Genomic DNA, 22,957 nt, shown 5'->3' on the forward strand with positions numbered 1-22,957 from the left:
GAATTTTAACCTGAAAAATTTATACTGTACAGGGTGTTTTTGATCAATTGGGATGTTCTTTGGGTGATTTTGAGTCAAAAAGCTCTACGACATTTTGTAGTAAGGGCCACTATTTTTGAGTTATGATTCGAGAATTTTAGGGATGACCCCTTAATTAGAAATCACTGTCTTAATAAGTTTCTTAATTAAATTTAAGGGGTCATCCGTAAAATACTATGTACAATTTTAACTTGAAAACAGTGGCCTTACGGGCAAAATGTCATAGAAATTGCACTTGCGACTCAAAATTGATCAAAGAACATCCCCTTAATTTATGACAGACTAATCAGAAACACCCTGTATAAATAATATATGTTTGTTTTATGTTTTTCATAAACTTCGTGCATGGAATATAACAAAACTAGATATCTAAAGTTACAAAATTTTTATATAAAATTTATAAGATTTATAAAATCTAATGGCGATAAATTATGCGCCAAGTTCTGGGTCATCCATTAAAATACTCTTGGAGATGTTGCTTCACGGAAACCCCCCAAAATATGCCGCGAGGGCCAAATAATAATCCATATAGAAATAAAAGTCCAATGTTATGATTTAAGAGGAGAAGTCGTACCCTTGGGGAGCTATAGGGTACAGGATGGAATCAATTTAATTCTAACAAGAAAGATTTTGTTCCTTCTTGTCTAACATTGGGTAAATAATAAGGGAGCTATAATTTGTCCAAGCACGCAAGGGAAATAATTTACAATAATCATTACGATGTACTTAACAGGTAACTAACACACAAATATTACGTCGTCCATTTGTCCTCGGTTGACGGTCCTCAGTTGTTCGAAACTACTTTGGTACGGACAACAAAAGTTAATATATGTTCCATAAGTTTGTCACTGGTTAATGAGAGCTTGTCATGAAGTGACGTATTGGAAACGTCATAGATTCTCGTAAAGCAACGCCTGGTGAGGCGCTGTCAAAGGCTTAGACTAAACAGAATGATGGACTGCAAAACGAGTGTAATCAATTCTCGTGTCGTTCTCGAACTATATCACTCAGTAAATCTCTAGCATTACAAAGTATTGGAAGCGTCATACTCATGGAACACTCGTAAGCTTATGATTTTTGACGTGATATTTTTAGACACAATTCCAAGTCACTAGCCACCGTGCCACGTGATACAGTTTACTAGCCACGCCCACTTAGTTAAACCAGAGTTGTCTAGAAAACTTTAGTTACATCGAAATGGTAAAGCAAGAGGGAAAGACCCTAGAGTAAAACACTGCCTTCCATCTCGCTTTTTGGGGCCTGCGCTGTAGTCTTTTTGTATCATGATAGTGTGCAAAGACGGCTATGTATCAACCCCTTTGTATGTCCAGATACTGATAGTTGCCTACCCATTTTCTATTTCAAAAAGGTCTATTAGTAGGTCTATTTTTCACGTGAAGTTTGCGTCGACGATTAATTGTTGGTTCCAGGCCAGGTGACTATGCCACGAGTCAGTTCCCTAACCTCTCCCACTTTGTGACGACAACACAGACATCGTGAAAAAGCTGTCCTTTACGATTATAAGTCATAATCCTTTTAATCAATTCTATACATTCGTGGTAAAGTTAAATAAATTCACGATGAAAGAATTAATTTTGCTGCTCTCGAATTAATGACGACCTTGGTGGTCACATCCCCGCGAGATAAAAGGGGAGGGAGGTAAAATATGAAATGTATATTATTTCATGTAGAACGTGTTACGCTGGCAGCGGGTGAACATTCCTTCATTAACCCCCACGTGACCTTTTCACGGATGATCCTAGACTGCGCTAGGGCTCATTTTCAATGTAAAGTTGTAAAACGAAATTCGCTTGCGGCCAACTTGCTTCCACTAATAACTAAGCGGCGGTAACAGTCATCCTGGAGTATCAGGAGACCAGTTCAAACTAGAAACAGTCTCGATTACATTCATTAGAAAACCGTCTCTTCTTCGCCAAATTAAAGCCCCGACAAATTCTACTGCTAAAGGGAACACGAAACAGTAATAATTAACGCGGAATATATTATTGAAAGAGGTCGTAGTGTATAACTCCGCATCGATCATTAATACCCCAATCGAAACTACTTTGTTTTTTCCGAATAGAGCCCATACTGGCTCGATGTTTATTTTAAAATTTGTGGTTTAAATAATCTTCAGTGATATACGTAAAAAGGAAACACCAGGGAGCCCGTCGCACGCGCCAAGCTCTATGGGCAAACACAAAATTGCAAGTTACATCTCTTTATTGTCAGAGGGCAACACAGTTATGACGACATCAGCTAATCTGATGTTTCCTATTGATTGATCAGAGAGAACAGACCATACCATTAACTACTTGGAAAGAAATGACGCACACGCCTCTTAGGTTATTTCTCTCGGTTCCAAGAGGCAACGTCACAGGGAGCCCGAGTTCACTACACATGTCGGAAGGCTAGCCAACTCGCATCGCCTCTAGCGGTGCTTATTGGAGTAAGGGGAATAACCCAAGGAGACTCCGACCATATGGTGTTTGAGTCTCTTCTAGAATTAATGGAATGGTGTATGAATCCGTGGAGAATTCGTTACTGTTTCTCAGATTGGAACGGCGACTTTGTACTTGTTAGTTTCAGACCGATGACTTCCAAATTAATGGGCTATTTAGACTAGAAAGTCCATTAATGAGCATTGAATGATTTTACTAGATAATTTACAATAATAACATCGTTAACATCATCGATCTTTTCAATCGATAAAAACGCAAATGAGGCACAACTAATGATTAAATGCTAGGGTGAAGGTTCCAATACTAAAGTTCTCAGCAGGTCATTGCTATTTTGATTTAATGAATATTTTTCGTTTATTATAACGAAATTTGAACTCTAAAGGGTCTGGTGGTACCAATTTACATGGTAAAAGCGAGTTAAAGACCCCGAGTGTTAGTGAACCTTTAGAAACCACTACCTGTTTTAAGCATTAATATTAACATTAATTAGAATTCATTTTGACGTAAATGCTCATAGACTTAAAAGGGATGACAAGGGATTTGAGTTCCTGTCTTGTTCGTTAATTTCACTGTCCCTTTAGTAAAGAAAAAGTTTATCTTGAAGATGTCATCTTTATGAAACTGGTCTTAATATCTGGTAATATTTTCTAAAAAGTACAGAGCGTGTGGTAATGATAATTAGAGACATAGGAGCGCTGTCGTGTGCGAATGGCTTTCCCGTTTTCTCGGATATGTCCGCTTCGACCTTTATTACGCCAAATCGAGCCCTCAGGCGACGCTACCATAGATCCAACTCCGCCTTTTAATGATCCCAACAACATTTTTCCAAATTCCATTATTCATTCGGGCAAATACTGACATTTAATACGTCTCTAATAAAGCCTGTCATTACGCTTAAGAGTCTCCCGGCACCGAACAAGTTGGTTAGAAATATCTAAGTTGAAACATCTCCCTCAAAATATTCCCAACTTGGCAACTTTATTCAAAGATAGAATCAAGAAAGATATCTAGTTTATTAGGGAGAAGATATTAGATGCCTAAGTATTCGCGCGATATAGTCCCAGTCCACCTTTCAAAATACAAGGGGGGACGTAAAAGGAGGCCGGGCTATTTCGCCTCTCCTCAGTCGTAAAATACGTAACTTTCGTCATTCGCGTCGCGCTGACGTGAGTTTTCAAGAACCAATGAGATGCTGCTTGTAATTTAGAGGCGAGGATTAAACTCAGGACCTACGTTTGGACTGGAGATGAAGCTGGAAATGTTGCTAATTTATACCTTCTCCCTAGTAAACTAGATATCGCATCTTGCGAGAACCCATCAAAGACCCAAATAAAGCACTTTGATCTGAGGTTTCCCTATCCCCATTGTTCAATTTTACCTTATTGGCAAATTGCATATAACGACATTGCGGAAAGTTTCAGTTCATTACATGCTAAGGCTCTCACAATTTATATGGTTCTCGCTTAGGTGAAAATAGGATACTGTTTTAATTGTAGTAGTTTCGTGAAAATATCCGAGACGCGAACTAAATTCGACACAAACTTCGCAGAAAAAATGGAAAACTAGTCGCCCTTTTCTGATCCGGTCGGTGGATGCGGTAATCTATACCGTGTAGATCAATGTTACCTGACACCTACGATGCATCGGATAGAAGAGTCACCTATCGTTAAACATACTGTCAAATAACAGATGTACTGTTATATGGCTAGCTTTAGCACTTTTCCAATGACATTTCCACCATAACCCCGTAATACTCTTCATAAGTATGTGTCTAATGGATATCTGCTAAGAGCACTCGTTCTATATAAAAGGTTAAATGGACATCTCCTGGCACAGTAGAGCAATACGAGTATGTATTACATTAAGGGAAACAAACTTCCAGGGGTAAGCCTCCATACTGGATAATGATATCACGCCAGGAGACACCACTAGAGGCATGACCGAGTCCGGCTTGCCTTTCACATACAGTGAGATTGGGCTGCCTCTAGTGGCGTCTCGTGGCGTGAGGGAGATTATTCAGTACGGAGGTGTGCCCCTGGAAGTTTTTCCTCTGTATGTAATATTCGTATTGGTCTATCACCTGGTGGCGTATTGGTTAAAAAAATAAACCATCGCCTAATGTGATCTCTATCTCTACAGATGTCTCTACTTTGTTCCTGTTTGATGAAAAAAAAACCTTTAAAACAAAGATGGAGCTGCAGTCTCTTCAATATTGTTTCGTATGAACAAAATCCTTTACTATAGGCCTCCACGGCAGCCCCATACTTATGGATAGTACTTTATGATTATATTACCCCCAAAGATCAACCAAAAAGAATTAAAAAATAAATAAATACGTCGAAGTACAGAATGACGTCAATTATTGATAACATCAAAACCATTGCCATTTTGCATAGAGTTATTTTATGGGAGTTTCATCGGTTTCCATAAAAATTCATTGCATTACGGGTGTATCTCTATAAATATTGCTCCATGGTAACAGACAGTTTGGATCAGATGGAAAACGGCATAAAAAAATCTGTTTATACTCTAAACATCAAAAGGTAAAAGCACGTGATCTATCAAATTCAAAATATGCAAATTTTTCCCATTGCCCGCTAGGCGTTTTGGCATTTTGCTAAACACGTAAACTTTCAAACTTCCCCGAAGAAAAACGATTCAATTTATATTCGAAAAACAGGGCGTGAAAGACCTTGCGTGTTTTCAAGGTCGTATGCAAAATATACCTTCAACCATAAAACCGAATGAGAGGTGATATTAATATCAAAAGCCCACACAAACCCTTTAAAGTGAACTGCTAACACTCACGACAATTTTTCTTAAAGCAGCTATAGACCATTCGTGAAATTACTTATAGAGAAACCATCGAGCAGGGTCGGAGGGGTCTCTTCCGATTCAACAAGAGGCAACGCAAGATGAAGCCGGAAGCTAGTCAACTCTCACTGCCTCTAGCGGCGGTTCTTGATGCACCCCTGCGCCCTGTAAAGTTCTCTTCACCTATGTTAATAATGGAAGTGTCTATAGTCCATAAACATCCTCTGTGATGGACTCCTGACTATAGACTAGTGGTGGTAGAGATGGGCATAGACTGTGTATCCCTCCATCTGGGCGCGCTCTTGTAAGAGGGGATACAGTACGCGCCCAGTAGGGGGATGACACTGAGCTAAGAGATAGAAGGGTGTGACGTTTGCATACGTAGAACTGCCATCACTCCATATTGAGGTACCGCGAGGGAGAGGAACGACGTGACTTGACGTTAATATTTTACACTTGATTTCAAACTGGGACTTCATTTGACTTTACTGACTTCCAATCAGTGATTCATATTTCACAAGACTGCTTTCGGATGAGTATTTTACGGATGACCTCTTGAATTTAATTAAAGAACTGAAAGAGAATGATTCCTAATTTAATTAATGGTTCATCCCCCTTAATTTCTGCAGGACTTATCAGAAACACTTGTAGATAAAAACATATCTCCCGAAGCCGTGATCTTTCATTAGGGCAAACTTTAATCTCGGAATTTGACATTAATTTGCAAATTAACCCTATTGCTCGCTTAAAATTACTTAAAAGGCGTTTGGATGGCGGAAATAAGCTCGCCTTGACAAAAGACAAGAGTTAAAAATCAACAGCTATCTTATCTAGTGCGGGGGCAATGGAATTTAAAGGCCTCATTAAAAGGGCAACATTGTATTGAATGTAATGTCGAACTGAGGACCAGTTTCACCCTCACGTTCCCTGAATTATAATTCTGAATTTCTTCCCCCCCCCCCAAACGACCCGTCCGTGCATTCCGGGTTCCAACCTACGACGACGTCACCTCCTAAAAGTCGCCCCAACCCTTTTTTTATAATTTATAAATTTTAATCGTTTTTGAGGTCATTGTAATTTTAAAATAGATTTTTTTTATTAATTTTTAATATTTTTTACTTTGAAGGTATTTTTCAATGTGCGGAATTTTATTTAATTTTTTATAAGACAATAGTTAGCCGCTTATTTTCTATTAAAATTAAAATTATCTTATTTCCCTATTTATAATAAAAAATAATATCATTATTTCATACTATTGTTATCTAAAGAAAATAATTTTATTATTAAGTTAACTATTGTACCCATTTAAGGGTTATTTAATTTTATCCTAAATAGTTTTCCCCATAGACCACCTATCATCTTTAAAATGATAATATTTTTATATATTTTTCCCACATAAAATAAATTATTTTACAAAATAAAAGATTTTTAAAGTTTTTCCTGGATAGTTTTGTTTATTTTAAAATTATTTTAAGATAGGTTTGCTTTACGTTACTGATAACAACGCAACTGATTTTTAATTACAGCTAAATTAAAATTTCGCATAGTGATTAATAGTAATTATTGTACTTATCACAGTCAGTGTTATCATTAAAACCCTAAGTCTGTTAATTTAAGGGATAGTAGCTTATCATTAAATTATTAATTAAATAGAATGTAAAGGGCGTTTCAAATAGGGTGGCACACCCAAGTGGGTAACTTCTAAGGGCGATTTTGTGTGGAAAATGTAAGAGCTATTGCTCTGTAATACAAGTTATTACAGCGTTTTAGGTATGACCACTTAATTAGATTAGTATTGTCTTTCACTAGGCCTAAATTTCTTCAATCAGTCAAACACAGGCTTTCCGCCCAATTTCTGTTAGAATTTCGTAATATTTTCCATTTTCAAATAACATTTGAAACTAAATGATTTGTCTTATTTTTAGATCTCCAAGAATTAAGTATTTGGTGCAAATAAACGCTACTATGGGTATTTTAGATTAGAATTTGGAATTAAATTATATTATTAAACCACCTCACTACTTTTAATAGACAGCATCGCTGTGTGACAACAGTCAAATCATTTAACAACTATATTTACTACAAAAAAGCTTCAATATTTTGCAAGAAATCCCGGAAATGTTTTACCCTAAACACTATTCAAAAAACTACCCACAATTACAGAGTAGTAGTGACATTCCATCTTTAAACCTACAACTTCCAAGTAATGGAGCTGCCGTTACTCTTAATAGCCAATATGCATACGGTTTCGTGTTAAATACTCGTAAAAACATAAGTGATTACCAATTTGGCATGCACACCGGCAATTTAATTTATAAACACTAACTAGACGACGAAATTTAGGACCCTAAATACAAAACTCTACAACACGCAAACGCATAATTACCACCACCACCGTATATTAGGCGACCATTAACCGGTTTCCTAAATTTTGTCGTTAGGCCTAATGCCAATATCAAATGCTTACGGACTGAAGGACGTAAATCGAGCAGAAAATTAAAGAAAAACTTACCAACAGCATAACCTTCTAATCGCTGGTCATCGTAATATGGTTGAAAACCTCGAAAAACAAACCCGCGAACAGGAATGAAAACCGCGTAAATGATTTTTAAAAAATAACTATAACCTTGACCTTGGCCTTTGCCTTTGCACACGACTACATCCTCGGTGCACTCCCACCGTTCAAAAACTATCATGTGACGATGGATAAAAAGTATTGCGACGTGCCCGTGCAACTCCCTATGCTAAACTTTCGATACAAGCAACTGTGATTCTGGAAACAATAAAAAGTACTGGACATAAGAAAAAATTCCCTGTTTTGCATGAAGCAGACGACGCTAAAGAAAAAAATCTATTCTTTAAAAAAAAATTTATTCTTTAAGTCCAAACATTTTCGTTGACGCATTCTTTATCCTTGGAGGAGAGAGATGAGATGGAGTAGCAATCTGAGTAACCTATAACCTAGCCTCTGTAACCCCATCTACGGCGTTTCGCTAGGGTCCTACGGTACTAAAACGTCGGCAATGCAACCTGTGTCTTAAAAATAGAAGCTAATTTAAGAGAACTAGCTTCAATTTTTAAATAGCGCGGCAGCAATGGTACGGGAATGGGAAACTTACATTGCAGCACATGGACCACCAACATTTTTACTCCATCTCACCTCTCTCCTCCTCTTATCTATTACGTCACCATATGCAACTTTTCCGAAAGTTTCAATACAGAGCTACCTCAGAAGCCTTAGGGTGACGTCACCCATGCTACTTGCCCATAGAACCAAAGTGGTACCAAACATGGCCACCCACTGCTAAAGCTAAGCCAGTGACGTTTCACATAGGCACTGACGTCACAACTGAGATAGATCTATAATTTAGAAAATAGACTAAGGAATAGACTATTTAGGTGATAAGATTAAAATAGGTGAATTAAAAAGAGACGTTTTTCAGTGAAAAATACTGCATTCCCCGTATTCCATATTTAATATTTTGATCTTAATTTTCTAATAAAACGAGAAAATTGTTAAACATTGAAATTCTCTTTTTAAGAAAAATATCTTCGGTATACAATATCATTATTAAACTTTTCATTTTCTTCAAAAAAGATAAATACGTACTATATAATATTTAATACAATTATTTTTTTTTATTTAAAAAACCTCCCAATTTTTTGAGATTCTCTTTCATTTTCTTTTGACGTTTGATTTGAAATATGTTTTAACATCTTAATTTCTCAATAATTAATTGTAATTATCACAAAAAGCGAACTTTCGATTTTTAGTTTCGCGCTCTCTTTAGAGCTGGAAAACTATTGTTCGACCCCTTGCGGCTGGGCGCCTTTTTTATATATATATATCACCTTGGGTTCGCGTAAACTAAGTTTAATTTAATTTGGATTAAATTTAATTTTCAAGGCACATTTTCGAATATTTATTTAGGCCTAATAATTGTTTTTTATTATTATTATTTTTAAACACGTGTATTATCGTAACGATCTAATTTGCACTTTGTTCATTTAGTTGTTGTTAATAATTAGGCAATTTATTTAAATTAATTGAAATTAGAAGATTGGATTTATCATTTAAACAAACACTCGGGGGAAAGGGGGTAGGTTATCACCGGATTTAAAAATTATTATTTATTTTAATTAAAAACCAAACATTCGCTTCTTGCAATTAAATTAGTTTTCAATTTATTGTTAAAATTATCTATTTAAAAAAACATACTGAAAATGGTTTTATTTAACTTACTAATACTATTAGTAAACATTCCTTGAAATTCTGTTAAGTATAATTAACTTTAAATCTAATTTATTTTAATTAAAAATTATTTAATCGTATAAAAATCTTGTAGATCTGTTTCCCCAGTAGTGATATTTAAATATTAGAAATATTTTTCTAACTTTTGTGTAATAAATAGTTTCTTAATTTGTGTCCTGTTTGTTTGTGTTTATTTATCTGTTTGCATAGGAAAGAACTACAATATCACACGCACGCTTAGAAAACACAAGGGGGGGGGAATAGTGAAAATAATAATTAAACCGAAGCTATATCTATATTTACATAAAAACAAAAAAAGGTAATAATGTATTTTAATTATTTATAATTTAATAAAAACGTCTTTGAATTTAATTTCTTTAAATTTCATCTTCGTATTAAGGTATATTCATATTCAGCATAAGTTCAACCGAAAAATCTCCCCTAATTGATTATTAATTTTAATCAATTAAAATTATTATATATATATTAAAATAAAAATTCGTAAAGACTTCGATGTTGGGATTGGGATCTTAAAAATTATTAATTATAATAAATTTACTTCAGTTCAGTTCAGTTCTGGCATCAAACTTAAGGCCACTAAATATATTTGCGAATTATTTCATAAAATTCATGAATAAATTCGCATAACACCGGGAATATTTGATTTTTTTTCATATATTGTGAATTTGTTTATGAACAAAATTTGAACGTATATTTTTTTAGTATCACCGGTTCAAAATATTAATAAATTGTAATTTTTAATTATAAGTTTATAAAAATATTACTTTTTTTATAAGTCACGATGAAGCTATGACGTCATCATTTGCTGACCGGGGATGACCTGGACGTTTCTTTGTTCTGTTGGCCAGAAGGCGATGAGGACTGTGGTCGGGGGCTGGCCCCCTGGTGCCTGGAGTGACCCCCAGAAGATGTTGGGGACGATGTCCGATGGAGGGCGCTGCCTTCTCCGTCTCGGTGACAGTGAATGCAATGCATGCAAGTGGCGCAATGGCCAATTTTCTTGGCAATCGCCGCTTTCAGACGCAAGGCCGGGCCCAATTTCATGCCCAGAAATGACGTCAGATGTTCCTCCGATAGCATACATAGGCTAGCACCGTCAATCGATTGTTCCAAAAATTTCTGTAAGTAAATTAAATTAAAAAATTAAATCAAGATGTTCAAATTGCTTCTGATACTTGTAAGACTAGAGATAACAAACTAGAAAATGCTAGGATAACCAATAAAATCTTAAAGTAGTCGGTATCCCTTAAAAGAAAAGTATCATAGCGCGTAGCACGCATTTGTATCAAATCGGTAAATGTTAGTGAGAATTATTTTGTTATTCACGAATGGTCATTTGGTATAACCAGAAGTATATAATACTTATCTCTTCGAGAGAAGTGTACCAGCACAAAGCGGGGTAATTGTAACATGATTCTTCTCAACATCATTTTACATTTATTATAGCAAGGTTACTAAACCGAATCACATAAGGGATAAATAGTTCCCTCGTCATTACTCTATTAGCACTGCTTAACTATTTGCCAAGGCGCATGCATGCGCTTGTGGATTTTTGTCCCACGTCAAGACAATCAAGGTTTGTGGGTTGATTGCTAAGGATTTAGTAAATACCGAACAGTTATAGAATTCTCCCTAGCACGGAGCGATGCCCATCTGAAGTTTGATGAGCAGGAGATCAAACAAAAAGGGGCTCCCTCGCCAGGAGAGAATCATGTTAAATAAGTAACTAAAGTATTAAGAGGATACAGAGTGTCATCCTTCTCATACTATCCCCTTCTGGAATAACGAAGCTAGATATCAAAAGCACATATGTAAAATAATGTTTGGCACGCATCGTATTTATCCCTGAAACGGTAGGTATCGTTTGAAGGTGACGCCAATTTGGCAATACAGGTAGGTATTCACGAACACACTTTAAAAGAAAAGGTAGATATATTCTTGTATTTATAAAGAAGGGGGCATTTATTGGCGCTAATACCCGAGACCTCCTAAATTAAAATAAATCGTGACTTTGGCGTTTGCGTGTCGAGATGAACATACAAGGGAGAAAAGACAGTCAGTACCTGCATGGCATGGCATGGCCATCCATATCTATAGCCCTTGCAACGCTTCTTTCTTTTTTTTATGGCCACAATAAAAAATAATATCCCTTAAGTCTCCCTCGGGGGAAAGCGGACCCAAAGTCACGCTGAATAAACGAGCTTGTAAACGCTTCAGGCCATAGTTAAGGTGTTGATGCCATTAAAACACACGTTGCCGCCGCGCTAGCAACCATTTATTGTTTATATCGAGGAAGTATTAACGTGTCTAAGAAAATTGAAGAGAAGGGTATTCAGAAGAAAATGTTCGATAAGTTTGTTACTGGTTACAAACTGGAGCTTGTCATGAAGTGACAACGTAGGTCATAGATTCGAGGTAAAGCCACGCCTGGTGAGGCGCTGTCAAAGGCATAGTAATGCAGACTAAATAGGAAGATGGAAGTCCTGCAAAATTAACCACCGAGTGTAGGACTTCAATTCTCGCTTCAGTCGTTCTCGAACTAGTAAGTGTCTCTAGCATTACGAAGTATAGGTAGTGTCATTCTTATGGAACATATCTTATAAACTTATCATAAGACCATTTCGTCAGTAAAAAGGGGTAGGCATGCCTACAGCGCAGGCGCCAAAATGTCAAGTCACTTTCATCCCAATAGACCCTCAGTATGAGGGACTTACAAGAGCCATGGTGTTAACACACAGCATTCTATATGCACCAAAAGCTACAGCGCACCGTTCCTTTAACTCTATTAGAAACCTCGTATTGATGAGGTAGCGAAATTATATTTATTCAATCTGAAATTTCATCAAAATCTAGATGGCGATAAAAAGGTAGATGGCGGTATAGTTTTCCATCATGGTTTGGCAATGGATGGTATATTTCACAACGAAATCCGAGATTTTTTGGAGGTTATACACAGTGAAAGCAGACGCCGTTTCAGGTTAAAGTACGCGGTGACGGTTCCAGCCTGACTATATTCCTAACTACGTTAGTATGTTCCTATAATAAGAGTGAGGGTTTTTAAAAAATATTACATCCATCCGAATTTGCTTTAGTATGGAAAATATGGCGGATTGGTACTTAGTTCTAACCTTGCAATTGAAAAGAAAATAGGCCCTGGGTTGGTATTTCAGGGTGCACTGACCCGATGGTCCACCCTAGCTCAATATAGGAAGTATAACCTCCCCTCTTTACACCTCCCAAATTCTTATATCGTAAAATATTAGTTCTAGATTGGTCTTTTGTTATTATTGGCTCCATCAAATCAACTATATATACGCGGTGGTCAGAAAATGAAAAATAACATCAATTCAAAAGTGGCGTATCTCCGTTATGTTAATCCTGGATATCCATCCAATGATCATGTTTCTATAATTTAACAGGAATAGCATTATAAGTTTCGAATGCCGCATAGAACAATTAAAGGAAAGATTCTGGGTAAATTTCTTTAGGCTTAAATCATTCATTAAACTGTTAAAAATCCTAGAATCGATAATTAATAATTTTCTAATTTAATTATCAATGTAAAAATTAAGGGTGCCTTACATTGGACCTTAAACGTAAGGCCTGGTTCAAAAGATATCGAAATCGATAAAAATATAAATTAAACTTAACTTAATTACGATTAATATCCAATTAATTTACCCTAAAATTATAATAGAGTAGATTTTAATTAAGGATTTTATGGGAGCAAATATTACCCCTTTAAGATTACATCCCTGTTAAGCAAGCAATAAGTATAGAATTAATTGCAGCCTTGTTAATTAAAAGCTAATAGTTAATATACCATAGACCATAAGTTCATAAGATAGTTCCATAAATTTGTCACTGGTTACAAACTGGAGCTTGTCATGAAGTGACGTAGGTCATAGATTCGAGGTAAATGACGCCTGGTGTGGCGCTGTCAAAGGCTTAGTACAGACTAAATAGGATTAGATGGAAGTCCTGCAAAACTAGCCGAGTGTATGACTTCAATTCTCGCTTGTCGTTGTCGAACTAGCTCGAGCTGTAAGTCTCTAGCTTTACAAAGTATAGGTAAACACGTAACTTCTGGTAAACCTAAAGCATAGTTTACATGTGTTTAAAAATTTCCGCTAATATATTTGGTCTCAAAGAAGCAATTAAATATATAATTTCCATCATTTGTATGATATCTCGTGAGCGTGAGTTACGTGGTTTTGGCGGCGGGAGAATTTGGGGGTCCACTGTTTCGCAAATTGTTCATCGTATCCCCTAGTTCGTAGCTCGTTTAAGCAAGCGGGTAACGCGCGGCCTTTATCATTTTAAAAAGCTGTCTCACGCACCGAGTAATTTCTGATGTACGATCTCCCGCTCCCGTCCATCTTATATAACTTGTGGACCAGCAGCAGCATCTCAAGGAAGAGAAACTCGTATCAGCACCTTCCAATTTAAGGGATGGAGGAGAAGACGCTAGCTATTCTTTCAAGAATCCAACGAACAACGAACAATAAAAACTTTTGCCTCCTCACCGAGGAAGAATCAAACCAGATAGAAAATAACAAAAAAAAATCATCTTAGAAATTTTCTTTATTATAAATATTTCTCTCCAACGTGAAACGTTAAAGGTCGCCCAATAAAAGCACGCTAGTCTACCGCTACGAGTACCCAGTGTATAAGACAAGAAAAGATTTTTAAGATTTTAGTTTCGACTTTAATTTTATTTGTTATGACTTATAAATTATTAGATCTAAGTGGGGTGAGTGTCGTTTACGTATAGTTTCAGTTTGTCTCTAAATACTGCTCGAGCTCTAAAACTAAACTGTAAACGCTGATTTTCAAATTTCATATTAATTTGAATTATTAATTATTTCCTCAAATTTTGGTAATTATATCGTAATTTCATACTTAATCATTATTGATTTAAAGCGTCATGAAATACCCATTTGATAGTTATACTGTAGACGGTATACTACGAATTGCGTAAGGATGCAGCGCTGCGGGTCACGAGTTCTAACTCTGGACACACTAATGGTAAATTTATCGTTACTAAAAGTCACTATCAACGCGTTATTTACAGACAGAAACACAGATTAAGCTGAACGGTTTCTCTTATTCACAAATAAATGACATGGCAATTCACATACGAACAGTATGAAATTTTATCTTTACTAACAGACACTGTCAGCGAGTTATTTACAGACAGAAACATAGATTAAGCTGCACGGTTTCTCTTATTCACAAATAAATGGCAAATCACTTACGAACGGTGTGAAATTTTATCGTTACTAACATACCCTGTCAGCGCGTTATTTACAGACAGAAACATAGAATAATCTGCAGGGCTTTTCTTATTCAAAAAGAAATGGCAATTAACTTACGAACGGTATAAAATTTTATCTTTGGAAAACCTTCATCCATTTCATTAAGACTATGAAAGAAATTATACTTTTTATCAACGTAAGTGTTTTGGGCCTTGTTCGTCTTGTTAAAAGTCGTTGTTACGTATTATGGGAAAATATGTTTGGCGAGAAAATGCTCTAGAGCGGAATCCTCCGTTTATCACTCGCCAAGCGTGAAATCTCCCGATTATATATTTTTTTTATCATTCTTAAAAATAATTCTCGCTCTCAAATCAAGTATATTTATGGATGTATAGTACTATACTGTATGAAAATAACTGTATAGTTCAGAAATCTCTGGCTAATTCCAACTTTATAATGCGTCTGATAAAGATTTATGCCTTTCAACGTCGAAAGTTCGCGCCATTTGGGTTCTTTCCTAAGGTCACGTGCGCTGACACGCAAATTGCCCTTGATATTCATTCACGAGAAATAACCCTTTTAAAATGTAAGAATATAAGAAGCGATAGAAGAAAAGGAAAAGAAGATTGGGATTAATGTTTTTCAATAGAGCTTCTGGATGTATTACATCAGAAGGCGACAATAGAAGAAGGATGACACTTATGTAACATGATTCTTTCCAAGCTGACCCTTTTTTGTTTGCTCTTCCGCTCATCGAACTTCAGATGGGCATCGCACCGAGCTAGGGTGAATTCTATAACTGTTTGGTATTTACTAAATCCTCAGCAATAAACCCGCAAAAACCTTGATTGTCTTGACGTGGGACAAAAATCCACAAGCGCATGCGCCTCGGCAAATAGTTAAGCGTTAATAGAGTAAAGATGAGGTAATTATTTATCGAGTTTTAGATTCGGTTTAGTAACCTTGCTCCAAATGTTGGGAAGAATCAAGCTACAATTACCCCGCTTTGTGGTACACTTCTCTCGAACAGAAGTAATATATATACTTCTGATTACATCTATTTCACAGTTACTTCAGAAAAGCAATATTTACGACTATTATTTATTACGTTTGTTATAGGAAAAAAATTCAAAAATTGAATATGAAAATAAGGTATATTTTAAATCATCTACAAATTCATGGTACCATATTTTATTTTCAAGTATTGTGATTATCCATAAATTTCATCACCGAAATCGTGAGGGATATTTTCCAAAGTCTAGAAGTTAGAAACGTTAATCCTCTTTGCTTTTCTAATTTAAAATCTGGAGTTCGGGAAATTTCCCAGTGAAATGGTTTCACGCAAATTACTTGCCTGTTAAAAAATTAAACTTTCACCGAATTATCCTTCTGATTAAATTCATTGGTGAAATCCACTGGATCACTGATCGCATGGTCCCTGCCTCATCTATGATGTTAAAACTAGTTTTGTATGGAAGTTAATCTTACGGAGCACTAGATACTCCCAATAAAACAGCGTTGTTCAATTCACGGTCATCTTGGATAATGGTGGTCAGATAAGTTATATATTTTTTTTACAATATGATTTACTACATTTGTTTACACAGTTAAAAGAGCAGACATTAAGTTCTTTGACAGTGGAATGTTTATAAATCGCAAAAAATAATGAGTACTTTCATACTTTTGGTGATCAACTTTCTCTATAAATATTTTTGGTCTACAAATTTCTTCATTTACCGCGTGGAAAAGTAAGTAAACAATGCGTAGAAAGCGTAAAACTATATGCACCAAAAGTACACGAAATTTGCTGCAATTCGACATTAATTTCACACCTAATCCAGTTTCAAAACAGAGGCACTAGCTAAACAAATTTCTTCAAAAAAATTAACATACATTTAAATTTAAAATTAATTTATTTACGAAAACTAGGGTAAAATAAATGTTACTTAACTCTTACGAAATAATGAGTAAAGTTATTTGAACAATTTACCAACTTTCTCTACCAGTTCATGTAGTACTGCAGTTCTTAATATTCTTAATTCCATAAGCAGACGAGAGTTATTCAATTTGTTGCGTGGCTTTTGAATCGAGTCATTAATTTGGGAGTTTCTGACAATGGGTTGCCGTAAATATTACGTGGATCGGGGGTGCAATATGGGCCTAAACAAAGAACGCTGGAAGGTAATTGGGCGCGGTGAGGATTAGCAGCGGGTTTCGAAGGAGGTGTTAATGAAGACCGAGATAAAAACATTACTTAACTTGTTAAATATTCTACGACAAGTAGACAAGTTGTGGGTGGAATTACGTCGGATATTCTACTTTTAATTGGGTTGAAAATAATGAATCCTTGCATGGAAATTGTAAACGAACTAGTTTCCTTAACGTATAACTTAATATCTCATTTAGTTTCATCACCAGTTTAAGTTGAATCAAAATAAAACATCTAAGTTGTTTTTTAAATCATGTGAACGTTTTGGTATTTTTTTCTCCGAATTTTTAAAACTTCGTTTCAAATCTTCGAAATTATTTAAGAATCTTGTTCTATCTGTAATATTTTTGGATTTTATTTTGTGGAATTTAAAAGATGGATTTGATTTTAAACATTCGCAAACTTTTCTATTTTAACATTGATTTGCAAACCTTTTACTTGAAGATTTGCAAACCTTTTACTTGAATATTTGCAAACTTTTCTATTTATTTCAATATTTTCGAAATATTTGAATTATTTTCTTGAAATTGTCGATACATTTCAAGACATTGGCAATTTATCTTGTAATGTTTGATGCATTTGAAGACTATCGAAATTCGATATATTAGAAGATTTTTTGCAATTTATTTCCCTAGAAATGTCGACGTATTTGAAGACTTTTGCAATTTTTCCGTGGAAATGTCGATATATTTTGCATTTTTTGGTGGAAATTTTGTTAAATTTCAAGATTTTTGCAATTGTTTTCATGGAAATGTCAATATATCTGAAAATTTTACACCTTCTCTTGACTTCATTTATTTATTGCTTAAGCCACATAAACCGCATAGCTTCCCAAAGTTCAAACCAAAAATATTATACGGTAACCTCTGATGTCATAAATGTTACCTACGCCAGCATGAGTGTACCGCTTCCCTTTTGCCTTTCAACTTTATAAATATATTTTATCCATATAGAAAAACTGGAGTGATCTCGATTAGTTCCCACGCATCCTCGCGGGGAGGTCGTCGGTATCAAGTTGCCCACTCGAGTTCGAGACCAGATCACGCGCCAACCAACCTTTTCCCGAAAAAAATGCATCAAGAAGTCGGAGGCCCCTAGCTAGAGCAAATTCAAGCATTCAAAATATATAACTTCCACGCGTTTTAATCTCTGAATCGACCTCGGCCTACGAGTGGAATCGTTCCATGCCAAGGTGTGGTGGTGGTGGTACCTAAAGTGCGGGATGGTTATGTTGTATGCCCTCGGGGCCCGCACGTCAAGACCCTATGTAGAACAGTTCGCCTTACCTAACGCCTAAAAATAAATAACCATGGCGAGCGGACCCGTCTCGAGTGGGCATGCAAGCCAGAAGATAAAAGCAATACACGGAATTCTTTAATCGAGGCCCCCAAATCATTTTAACTGGTTTTAAGGCCGGGCCAAGAGTACGTCCAAGACCATACACCATAACCGCTCTCAATATTTTTTCTTTTTCAAAGTTCGATTATACTCAAGAATTTGTTTACTTTTGAAATCCTAGGATACTACTACCAAGGGGATAGCCGCACTATAGATCTGGCCAGGTGTAAAACGTACGTTCTTTATAGAGGTCCGATTTATTCTGAGTAGAATTTGAATTAATAGCGAATTTGTGGGAATTATGCTGATTTATTCGTCGTATAGTTTGAATTTTTGATTTAATATCATATAATTTGAATTTTTGATTTAATATCATATAATTTGAATTTTTGATTTAATATCATATAATTTGAATTTTTGATTTAATATCATATAATTTGAATTTTGAATTTATTTAATATCATAGAATTTGAATTTTGAATTTATTTAATATCCTAGAATTTGAATTTTGAATTTATTTAATATCATAGAATTTGAATTTTGAATTTATTTAATATCACAGAATTTGAATTTTGAATTTATTTAATATCACAGAATTTGAATTTTGAATTTATTAAATATATCATAGAATTTGAATTTTAAATTTATTTAATATCATAGATTTTGAATTTTGAATTTCTTTGAATTTATTTAATATCATAGATTTCGAATTTTGAATTTTTTTGAATTTATTTAATATCATAGATTTTGAATTTTGAATTTTTTTAAATTTATTTAATATCATAGATTTTGAATTTTGAATTTTTTTGAATTTATTTAATATCATAGATTTTGAATTTTGAATTTTTTTAAATTTATTTAATATCATAGATTTTGAATTTTGAATTTTTTTGAATTTATTTAATATCATAGATTTTGAATTTTGAACTTATTTAATATCATAGATTTTGAATTTTGAATTTATTTAATATCATAAAATTTGTATTTTGAATTTATTTAATATCATAAAATTTGTATTTTGAATTTATTTAATATCATAAAATTTGAATTGTGATTTAATTAAATATCATAGAATTTGAATTTGGAAGGTTACATAATAGCATTTCAATGATAGAACTTGAATTCCTCATATCACTTTATGTTGAATAAATTCATAAAATTAAAACTATGTTCCAAATAACTCAAAATCTAACTGAAATAAAGATTCCAATTCGCCATCAAAGGGTCATATAGGTATCCTCTTATTTAGAATGGCAATAAAGAATTGCACAATTATAAAATAATATATAATATAGTGCATTAAAGGTTAACCGCTGGGTAACTTTGAAATTATACGGCTTTGCCTACAAGACAAGTTTGTTAGAATTCACGGAAATTATGAAAATAATATTTTTAGCGTCTTTGAAAATTCTTGAGCGGATAAAAAAATGTATAAGCCGATAATGGTTGAGTCCTGGTAGCTTTTGGTAGCTTGATGGCGGCGGGAGACTTCCGCACTTGACTCGGCGCCTGACCTTTTTCGCCACCGCACTCACGATTTCGATAAATAGCGCCCCCTATATAGCTAACCTCTCTATAAAAACTTTCTTCTAGAGCTACAGCTTTCTATAGTTCAATCCTAAGACGAGTTTCATAATTTTTTTTTTTTCATCTTAGAAAATGTACACGCTGGATATTTTGTTAAATTCATAAAAACTTATAAAGTGGAGCTACTTGACTCATTTACAACATTGCTGAATTATTAAACGTAACATTTGGTTCTTCATTCAGTCATTAGACAGAGGTTAATCACCCACAAACACCCTGTACACCGATTACGGATTAAGCGCGTGATCCCCCTTCAGTTAAAGCAAGAAGTGATATCTAGTTTATTAGGGAGAAGTTATAAGAAGCCTAAGTATTCTCGCGCCATAGTCCCAGTCCCCCTTTCAAAATACAAGGGGGGGACGTAAAAGGAGGCCGGGCTATTTCGCCTCTCCTCAGTCGGAAAATACGTAATTTTCGTCATTCACGTCAGGCTGACGTGAGTTTTCAAGAACCAATGAGATGCTGGTTGTAATTTAGAGAAGCTGGAATTGTGGCGAAATTATACCTTCTCCCTAATAAACTAGAAATCACTTCTTGGTTAAAGCCTGTACAATTTCGCTTTCATAATCCGTATGATTAATTATATGTACCACAAAGTGGGTAATTGTAATTGTAACATGATTCTTCCCAACAACATTCCCAACATTTGGAGCAAGGTTACTAAACCAAATCACATACGCGATAAATAGTTCCCTCATCATTACTCTATTAGCGCTGCTTAACTATTTGCCAAGACGCATGCATGCGCTTGTGCGTTTATGTCCCACGTCACGACAATCAAGGTTTGTGTATTGATTGCTGAGGATTTAGTACAAAATAGTTATAGAAAGAATTCACCCCTAGGTGCGATAGATACCTATCTGAAGTTTGATGAGCTGGAGAGCAAACAAAAAGGGTTTCCTTCGCCTGGGAAGAATCATGTTATACATAACCAAAGTATTAAGAAGGTACAAAGTGTCATCCTTCTTCTGATATAACCAACATAAAAATAAATTTCAACTTTTATAAATTAATAATACAAGTAACTCCCTGCCTGGTTAGAGATTACATAAGAAAGCAGAAGAAAAAAAAATAAGTAAAAACTTATTGATAAAAAGCAACGGGAACTTGAAGTAAATCGCGGTCTAGGGATTATTTTGGCGCACGCACTTGACTTGGTGTGGGCGAAAAGTCACTCTTGTGTAAGAACTAAGAAGAACAGCGCGAGCTTTTTCTTATCGTTTGTAGGGAATTGGCGTTTTCGAGCCGGAAATCTTGCTCAAACATTTCACTCTCAATCTGTGACCCAACACAATTCGCCCGAATTTTTTTATTTAATCCTCTTTGCAACATTGCATGGAAATAGCGATCGAGACAACTACACGAGAATTGATTCGCGTGTCCCGCAAAAATTTATCGCCTTTCGCAAACATTCTATATTATATCAGGAATACATATAGCTCATTGGAATTATTGCCAAGGTAGCCATTTCCTATAATAAATATATTAATAGGCACCATGTTTCAGAGGTAGATTTATTTCTAGAAGTAGGAATGGAGAACGGTTAGTATTTACTTCAGTCCGACTCCTAGCCCAGTATAGAGCCTCTCCCTCCAACACGTAACAAAAATTTTAAATTAGGTTATTGGCTCACTTAAACTACGTTTGGATGACGTTGCTGACGGGGACGGCGAGAAATACGTAATTCCTTTTTACCTATGGCGCTACCCCTCCATCCCGTGGAAGGGGGTCCGGGACTTTGACGCGCGCCCCCATTACTCTGTTCTCCATTCCTACTTCTAAAATTAAATCTATCCCTGCTAATATATTAACGGAGATAGGAGCAATTATGTTTCCGTAATAAGGCGCGTAATGGTCAGTACATGTTAGGCTTTCCCGCGATGCACCGGGAAGTACCCCTATTGGACGAATCCGTCAGGTGGTACTAGGCGCCCAATAGGGGTACTTTCCAGTGCTTAGAGGGAAAGCCTAACGCGTAGTGTCCATTACGGAAACTTAATTGTTCGTATCTTCTTTAATATTGTAGAACTAAACATAGTTCCAATTGATATATAATCATTATTTTATCCACTCTTTCCATTAAAAAGAAAATATTTTAGTAAAGTGTATCCCTTTAAGAGTAACGTCACAGCAAAATTTCAGCGTTCTAAAATAAGCAGTTTGGACTGGTCGTTGGTTATTTATAAGTCTGTCATTTATTGAAAATGTGAAAATTGAATCCGCTAGGTTATAGAACTTCAGTTATTTAAATTAACGGTAGAGATGGATGACTATTCTTGTGAGAATGCGAATTTATTCAAACTTCGATAGAAGATAAGCCGGGGAGGAGGGGGTTGGCAACTTATTCCAGCAGCTTTTTTCAATCTACCCGTAAAACAAACAAATCTTTTTTTCATTTGAAGCTTCTATATATATTTTTTTTTCTTAATATATAGCCGCTAGCAAAATTTAGAGGAGATAGCTTTAAGCAAACGATTCGTGTCTCTCACGTAACAGTTACAGCGGATTTCTTCCTATTTTAAGTTTTAGCGGGCGCGTAATCTCCCAAATACTCCGCTTCTCATCGAACACTTTATAGAATCATAAGTTTATAAGATATGTTCGTCCATAAGTATGACACTTCCTATACTTCGTAATGCTAGAGACTTACAGCTCGAGCTAGTTCGAGAACGACAAGCGAGAATTGACTAAACGCGGATTTGCAGGACTTCCATCTTCATATTTAGTCTGCACTAAGCCTTTTACAGCGCCTCACCAGGCGTCGCTTTACGAGAATCTAAACATACCTCACTTCATGCAAGCTCACAGTACCCAGTGACAAACTTATGGAAGATATCTTATAAACTTATGATAGAATTTATATTTTAACTTCAAAGGACGTGTTAAGTACTTAAGTTTGCCTATATTTTGATATTTAACCTTTCATTCGAGGAAAACCAGTTCATTATATTCGTTGATTGATCCACATTCGATTCAT

General features: G+C 35.3%; 2 protein-coding genes across 2 annotated transcripts in view; both read right to left on the minus strand.

Annotated features, from left to right (window-relative positions):
* Window positions 1-8,136, minus strand: part of LOC149710176 (uncharacterized) — a 177,256-nt gene extending 169,120 nt beyond the window's left edge. Inside the window, exon 1 of the mRNA XM_089860023.1 lies at window positions 7,828-8,136. The gene's annotated coding sequence lies outside the window, so the exon portion shown is untranslated. The remainder of the gene's footprint in view (window positions 1-7,827) is intronic.
* Window positions 8,137-8,750: 614 nt separating this feature from the next.
* Window positions 8,751-22,957, minus strand: part of LOC149710180 (uncharacterized) — a 60,144-nt gene continuing 45,937 nt past the window's right edge. Inside the window, exon 6 of the mRNA XM_089859984.1 lies at window positions 8,751-10,707. Within this exon, the coding sequence (XP_089716110.1) occupies window positions 10,387-10,707 (321 nt within the window). The 3' untranslated portion in view covers window positions 8,751-10,386. The remainder of the gene's footprint in view (window positions 10,708-22,957) is intronic.

Source organism: Phalangium opilio, unplaced genomic scaffold (genome assembly GCF_054372755.1).
Source record: "Phalangium opilio isolate 3A_F unplaced genomic scaffold, DU_Popi_V2 ptg000011l_1, whole genome shotgun sequence".
Taxonomy (NCBI): domain Eukaryota; kingdom Metazoa; phylum Arthropoda; class Arachnida; order Opiliones; family Phalangiidae; genus Phalangium; species Phalangium opilio.